General features: G+C 42.6%; 1 protein-coding gene across 1 annotated transcript in view; it reads left to right on the top strand.

The window, feature by feature from the left end:
- The first annotated feature begins 278 nt into the window (after window positions 1-278).
- Window positions 279-8,514, top strand: part of LOC138246960 (polycystin-2-like protein 2) — a 719,546-nt gene continuing 711,310 nt past the window's right edge. The window contains exon 1 of the mRNA XM_069201708.1: window positions 279-535. Coding sequence (XP_069057809.1) covers window positions 279-535 — 257 coding nt within the window. The remainder of the gene's footprint in view (window positions 536-8,514) is intronic.

Here is an 8,514-nt window from a genome sequence, read left to right as displayed (position 1 = left end):
TGTGACCTCTTTCACGTGAATCTGTTGTGCCTTTGACATGTATTAGCGTTAGATACTTAAATTTAAGTTACTATTTTTCTCCTAGGTACCGACCACTGTTAACTCCTCCCCTTCATAAAAATGTACATTTTTCAGAATTAGGCACTAGTTAATGCTAATTATGAAATGTTTCTGGTGCTATTCAAAGTTGGACTTTATAAAATTATGAAGACAAATAACATTTTATTCATCGTTTTTTCAGAACTCAGATGAGCACATTATATTACTAACTCTATCCCATGCAGTTCGCAGAAGGACCTCTTCTGAATGGGTTATTTTGGAACACATGGTACAACAACCAGACAATGTCCAGCAATGAAAGTTATATCTACTATGAGAACATACTTTTGGGGGTAGCTCAGATTCGTCAAGTGAAAGTTCGTGGCAACACTTGTCGTGTGCATCCCTATTTTCGATACAATATATTGGATTGTTTTCATACATATTTTTCAACATACGAAGACAAAGACGCATTTGGTTCCGAAAAAGGATCAGAGTAAGTGCACTACTGCTGAAATCACTTGGCATTAAAGTATTGGGAAATGTCTTTTTTATCCTGTGTGAATGCTGCATGTCATCACGTCATGCATTTGTTTAAAAAAGCCACTTGTGATTGACTTTCTTATGTTCATAGACTTGTGTATTTTGTACTGCCTGATTTTTTCGAAAATATTAAAACTGGTTATTAAAAAAAATGTTGATGGTAAATCGCAGTACGAACTTCCGTTTAATTTTCAACTTGTGCCTATTCATTTGACCACTTTTATTGGTCCTGTCAGTGGAGGCTAGTGATCTTTGAAAATGGGTAGGCTAATGATCTTGGAAAGTGGTGGGGCAAGCAGTGCATTTAAAGCACAATTGTTATGTGAATTTGCTAAAGACATAAAAAGCCATAGGCTCTGAAAATGCACTAATGAAAAATTCCAGTGCTTTCTTGATTTACCAATGAATGCTTCCCAGGAAAATAATTGCTACGGTGTTCACCCCTTATGGTGTTCCACTTCCAGATTTTCGTCAAGAATAGAATTACATACGATATGCCAGAATTTTATCATGCATGCTGCCCATATCATGGGTGCTCCTTATGAGAACAAATGGTGCTAGTATGTCAGGGTCAGCATTTTCTCATGGCTGACTCCCTTACCCTATATAGCATGATTGCCCCCACCCTTAGGCCAAGAATTACCTTCAGTATGTCAAGACTAGCACTTCGAAATGGGTGAACCCATATTTATTATCAGGATGTCAGAGTCTGTGTTTTGCAATAGGTGGCTCCCTCACAGAAATTAGTCCTGAAGGCCGGTGCCAGCAGGTGGCCATTGGTAGCCTCACAATATAGGCCTCACACGCACACAATATATGCCTCACACACACACAGACACACACACTCACTTAAACAATAGCCCTCGTGGGCCTGCAGGGACCAGTTCGTTAGGGCCCCATCAGCTTCCCAGTGTAGCTTGACCCTTGTGAAGAAATACGGTTTAGTATATAGTGTGGTCCTGGGACCTCTCTGGGTATTAAACTCACAAGCCTCACAAGCCTGTGTATTAATCTCACAAGCCTGTTATGTACTTACATTTTTGTGACTGTTTTACTCTCAGGCACCAACCATTGTTATGTGACTGTTTTACTTTTAGGGACAGACCACTGTTAACTCCTCCACTTCTTTGGTTGGTGGGCTTGTTTGTAAAACCTTAGCTCCACCCTGGGATGTCTGGAAAAAATATGGACTTGTAAATATCAGGGGACAGAAATATCATAGGTAAAATATAGTTATATATTAATATCTTGATGGTAGAATATCATTGACAAAAAGATCATTTTTTGAGGTAAGTTATATCGTTAAAAATAATAGTGATGTTTCTAATATTGTTTTCAGTAATACAGTTATTAAAAATATTGTTTTAATTATTTTAATGTGTTTTAGTTAATATATTAATTGTATGTGTTACTATTATTTATATAAATGTTATAAATTATTTTAAAATATAACATGTCATTTGAAGTGATTTAGAATGTTTTATTTAATTTTTAATAGTAATTTATAATGTTGTAACGGGTTGTTGGGTTTGTGTGGGGGGATTGGGTTAGAAGTTTATTTTATGATATGTTATTAATTATTTAAATAATTTTAGGGGGATAGAGTGGGAAATGTATTTGGTAATAAGTTTTACATTAGATTAATTAATTTTATTAAATGATATGATTAATATTTATGTTAAATATGTAATACAGATTTATTTTTGTTTTATATTATTTGCGGGCTGTTAGGTTTGTAGGGGTATATGGTGAGAAGGTCACTTAGGGGGTCATTACAACTTTGATGGTCAGAAACATCCGACCGTCAAACTCACGACTTAGAAGTTTCCCATCTGTCAGCCCTGTGGGAGAGGAGCAGCAGCATTGAACCCGGCACTTGATTGAGCCGGTTTGTAATGCTTCCGCACACAGGGTGCTCCAGCACCTTTGAAACGAGCACTGTCTGCGCAGCAGACAGTGCTCATTTCAAGGGTGCTAGGCAGGGAGACCCCTGAACTCTGCCCATACCATGGGCATGGGCTATACAGGGCCCCCCGAGGCCCTCTGCACTTTTTCTCTGCCAGCCTTTTCATGGTGGTCAGACTTCCATGAAAAGGCTGGCAGAGAACAAGGTTGTAATCAGCAGAGCGATGCTGACTTCAGTACCACCCTGGCTGATCACAACCAAGACCGCCGTCGTCCCGTTGGGCTCCCGTTGGGAGCGGAGATGGCGGTCCCCAGGTGGTTGGACTGACAGGGTCACAATGTGATGGTCAGACCGCCACAGAGGTTCGACTGCCACCGCTAGTCTGGCGGTCTTGAGACCGCCAGACTCTTAATCAAACCCTAAGCAATTAACTATTAAGTCATAATTAACATTTTATTATTAATTGTTAAGCACTTATTTAATTGATTTTTAATTATTATGTAAAATATGGAATACTGATTTATTTAATTATATTTTAGTTGCTGAATGATAGGTTTGTAGGGATATAGAGTGGGAAGGTAATTAAGGAGTAATTACCAAACTAGTATTTCAAAATAATAATTCAATTGAATTTTAAATATCCATTATGGAATATTTATTTAAACTATATTTTAGTTGCTAGGTTTGTAGGGGTCTAGGATGGGAAGTTCATTAAGTAATAAATAACAATTGATTAATTGTTAATGTAATTGATTTTAAATATGTAAATTATGGACTACATATTGTTTAGGTATAATTTTGATGCAGGCTGCTAGGTTTGGGAGGTTAATTACTGAATGACATTTATTAATCAATAGCTATTTAAGAGTTGTTATGTAAATTGATATATACACACAAACACAGATGTGAGCTCAAATCCGGGATCCTCAGCTGATGAAGCACCATGACACAAGCTGGAGTTTCAAGGGGGAATTAAATTAATGCAAATGGCCACACCACAATCAACCAGAGGCAGAGGGTGAGGCTGTGGTGGCACAAGACGAGAAAGGGAAAGAGAAAAAGGAAAAGGTACCAAGGAGGAGATGGATATTCTGCTTTGCAGGTATATTCCTCAGTGAATACAAGAGTTCTAAATATTTCAAAGACAATATTAACTAACAACCAAGAGAGAATATTGAATCTTGGTCTCGGTTTCTGCCCTACTACAGACGGGGATTACACTAAAACTCCTGTTGAAACATACAAATTTCTGTGAAAACGTAATCGGAACACAAGATTTCTAATATTCTGGGTTTAAAATAGGAGACAACCTGGATCTTATGGTCATTAAAGATTTAGGGGATGAAACTACCTAAGATGGTCCATCTGGAACTGAAAGCAAGAACACTGACATGGAAAGATTGGCATCTATGGGTTTTGTCACAGATCACTCCACTGTAAGCGATTTGAAGCCATCTTGTAGATTCAATCCCCAACTACCGAGTGGGAATTTAGTTGACATCTTTCATGAACTAATGGTTGGAGATATCAATAAACTATAGACAAGGACAAAAATCAAAGGACATGGCAATTTTACTCAAAATGACTAGAAGGAAATTAATGCTCTGAAGAATAATGACTCCATCATTATAAAACCCTCAGATAAGGGTGAAAACATTGTTATTGTGGACACTGTTCAATATGTCAGGGAAGCTAAGAAGCAACTACATAATTGTGACCGCTACGAGAGACTCAAAGGAAACCTTACTAATGTCCATCAAATAAGATATCATGAGATATTGAAAGATTGGTTGAGTCATGGGCTTATAAAGTATGAGGAATCTGCATATCTGAAAGTGGACTTCCCAAGGATTCTCTGTATTTATTTTCTATCGAAGATCCATTAAGAAAAGTCATCCTCCCTGCAGGCCTATTATTAGCATGATAGGCTCCCTCTCAGAAACCACATCTAGAGATCTAGATCTTTTCTTGTGTCCCTATGTAACAGAACTTCCATCATATTTATGTGACACCACAGACTTTTTATCTAAAATTGGTAACATTCCTAGGCAGAGCTTTTACCTTTTAGTGACTATGGATGTAGTATCTGTTTATATGTCTTTCAAACATCAATTTGGCATGGAAGCATGTAGATATTTTCTAAGGACGCGCTTTATAGAGTTTGCACAACATGTTGATGACCATGTTGTCATTTTGTCTGACACATTGGGTCTCATTTCGAGTTTGGCGGATGGGAAAGCCCATCCGCCAAACTCTTGACAGGGTGGCTGCCTCCTTTGTGGCGACCATTACGCCATAGTTATTAAGACTTTCCCACTAGGTCGGCAGGCAGAAACCTCAAGCTACAGCATTGTCTCTGGCTCGTAATCGAGCCGGCGCCAATGCTGCAGCCCACAAGGTGCACGAGAACCCTCACAAAGCAGACAGCGAACTTTGCGAGGGTGCTCGGCAGGTGGACCCCTGCACCGCCCATGCCAAGTACATGGGCAGTGCAGGGGGCAACCTGTGGCAGCCTGCACCTGTTCTTCACCAGCTTTTTCATGGCGGTGTTTCCACCATGAAAAGGCTGGCGGAGAACCAGGTTGTAATCCGCAGGGCAGCACTGCGTACAGTGCTGCCCTGGCAGATTACAACCTCTGCCACTGCCAGACTGTAGGAAAGTCCCATCTTCCTTGGCATGTTATCCCCATTTCTACCTGTATGTCAGTATGTTTGTGCCTGTTTCACTGGGATCCTGCTGGTCAGGACCCCAGTGCTCATAGTTTATGGCCTAATGTGTGTGTCTGTATAGTGCTTGACTGTGTCACTGATGTTCTGCTAATTAGAACCTCAGTGATTATGCTCTCTCTGCTTTTAAATTTGTCACTGTAGGCTAGTGACTTCATTTACCAATTTCAATTGGCACACTGAACCCCCCTTATAAGTTCCTAATATATGGTACCTAGATCCCCAGGGCATTGGGGTTCCAGTAGATCCATATGGGCTGCAGCATTTCTTTTGCCACCAATAGGGAGCTCAGACAAACCCTTGCACAGGCCTGCCATTGCATCCCACGTTAAATAACGCACACGTTATTTCACAGCCATTTTCACTGCACTTAAGTAACTTATAAGTCACCTATATGTCTAACCTTCACTTGCTGAAGGTTAGGTGCAAAGTTACTAAGTGTGAGAGCACTTTGCACTAGCAAAGGTGCCCCCAAATAGTTCAGGGCCGTTTCCCGGGACTTTGTGAGTGCGGGGACGCCATTACACGCGTGCACTACATATAGGTCAATACCTATTTGTAGCTTCACAATGGTAACTCCGAATATGGTCATCTAACATGTCTAAGATCATGGAACTGTCCCCTCATTCCAAATATGGCATTGGGGAGCCACTTCCACGCCTCCTAGAGGCTCCACCATGGACCTCCAGTACTGCCAAACCAGCTCTCTGAGGCTTGCACTGCAGCTACAGCTGCTGCCCCCTCACAGACAGGGTTCTGCCCTCCTGGGGTCTGAGCAGCCCAGTCCCAGGAAGGCAGAACAAAGCATTTCCTCTGAGAGTAGGGTGTTACACCATCTCCCTTTGGTAGTGCCCTAGCCTCTGGAAATGCTTTGAAGGGCACAGATGGTGCCCTCCTTGCATATGCCAGTCTACACCAGTTCAGGGACCCCTTGTCTCCTGCTGTGGTGTGAAACTGGACAAAGGAAAGGGAAGTGACCACTCCCCTGTCCATCACCACCCTATGAGTAGTTCCCAGAGCTCCTTCAGTTTGTCCCAGACTTCAGCCATCTTGCTTTGCAAGATGTGGGGGAACTCTGGAGGGCTCTGAGTGTCCAGTGCCAGCAGGTGACGTCAGAGACCCCTCCTGATAGGTCCATACCTGATAAGGTAGCTAATCCCCCTCTCAGGGCTATTTAGGGTCTCTCCTGTGGGTTCTCTTCAGATTCTGCTTGCAAGTTTCTTTCAGGAATCCTCTGCAACTACTTCATCATCCTCTGACCTCAGTTCAACAGCAGCCTGCTCCAGGAACCACTGTAACAGCAACAAAGTATCCACAAGGGATACTTTTCCTCTGCAACTTCAGCTCCAGCCAGCAACTGCAACAGTTTCCACGGTGTGCATGCTCTGAGGACTCCTTGTCTTCACCCTGCACCAGAAGGACTGCAGAAATCTCCTGTGGGGTGACGGAGTCACTCCCGTGCTCCAGCAGGCACCTTCTAAGAGGACAACCGTACCCTTGGACTCCTCTCACAGCGACAAGCGTGCTTCTAAGGACACAGAGGTTGCACCCCATCGACATAGACTGTCCTGAGGTTGTGCTGACGCAACTTGGAGGAGCGATGGTACCCCTGTGTACTGCTTATTCTTCACCTCCTGAAGCCTCTGTGCACTATTTGCAAAATACCTTTGTGCACAGCCTGGCGCAGGCCCCCAGCACTCCATCCTGTGACGCTCAACTCGCTGAGTTGTTCTCCGGTGGCGTGGGACCTTCCTTTGTTGTGCTGCACCAACCAAGCTTTGCACCTCCCTTGTCCCCGTGTCCTGGGACTCCAGTGGGTGCTGCCTGGCATCCGGAGGGCTCTCTAAAGTGCTGAGAGCCCCCTCTTCCTCCTCACACAGTGTTGAAGCCCCGATGTCCCTCCTGGGACCAGCCAGCACCATTTTGACGCAAAATGCTCTTTTGTCGTAACCAAGGCTTATTGACGACTTCCAATACGAAATCATGCCTGCATCCATCTTCACGTCGTGGGACATCCTTTGCATGATGGAGAAACCTACTGGCATTTTCTTAGGATGCATTCCTGCAGTCTTCGACTAACCGAGGACTCTTCTTTTGCACCCTCTTCTGGGTAGGCAGGGGCTCCTGTCCTTTGACTTCTGGTCCCCTTCTTTTGCAGGTCCAGGAATCCAGCAGTTGTTGTTTGCAGACTTGGTTGGTTACTTCAAAATCCCAATCACGAGGTGTAGTGTGTCCTAAGGAAACTTGCAGTACTTTACTCCTACTTTTCTGGGCTCTGGGGTGGGATAATTTACTTACCTTTACAGTATTCTTACTCTCCCAGCGATTCTGCACACACTACACTTGTCTAGGGGGGAATTTGTGATTTGCAGTCCACTTCCACTTTCTTAGTATATGATTTATGTTGCCCCTACACCTATTTTCTCCCTTTGCAATCTATAGCATTTCCTATTGTTTGCATTGTTCTATGACTATTTACTTGTCTAATTTTGGTGTCTAGTGTATATATTGTGTATAATACTTACCTCCAGAAGGAGTATTGTCTCTAAGATATTTTTGGTACTGTATCATCCAAATAAATACCTTTATTTTTGGTAACACTGAGTATTGTCTTTACTTGTGTATAAATACTGTGTAACTATAAGTGGTATTGCATGAGCTTTGCATGTCTCCTAGTTCAGCGTAATCTGCTCTGCTACAGCTACCTCTATCAGCCTAAGCTGCTAGAACACAACTACTTCACTAATAAGGGATAACTGGACCTGGTATAAGGTGTAAGTACTCAAGGTACCCACTATAAACCAGGCCAGCCTCCTACACAGACCACCAGGATCATGGATCCTGGTGGTGCTGGCTGTTCCCTGGTGGTCTGACTGCCAGAGTTCAATGTGGTGGTGGGACCAGCACAACAGCGGGGTTCCTGACCACTGCTGCGAGTGCGTTGGTCTGAAGACAGTCACACTTGTAATGAGGCCCATAATGTTTTTTTGTTCAATAATGAATACTGCCTCCAGAAACAAGGTACGGCAATGGGGGCTTAATTTGCGCTGACGTACAGCAACCTCTACATGTGATGGTGGGAGAAGGAGGTAGCATGGTCAGATGAATTGAGTGTATACATGGCGAAAGTGGTGCTATAGGTGCGCTTTATTGACAGCTTGTTCTTCATATAGGATAGGCAAGATAGTCTATTATAAGAATATATTAATACATTGAACAAAAACAATTTAAACATACAACTTGTAGCAACCTGGAGCAACACCGGAATTTAGTTCTTGGATGTCCTGCTTGAAGTGAAA

This window comes from Pleurodeles waltl, chromosome 7, assembly GCF_031143425.1.
Source record: "Pleurodeles waltl isolate 20211129_DDA chromosome 7, aPleWal1.hap1.20221129, whole genome shotgun sequence".
In the NCBI taxonomy this organism is placed as follows: domain Eukaryota; kingdom Metazoa; phylum Chordata; class Amphibia; order Caudata; family Salamandridae; genus Pleurodeles; species Pleurodeles waltl.
Note: the sequence above shows the minus strand (reverse complement) of the source record. Positions and strands in the feature narration are given on the sequence as shown.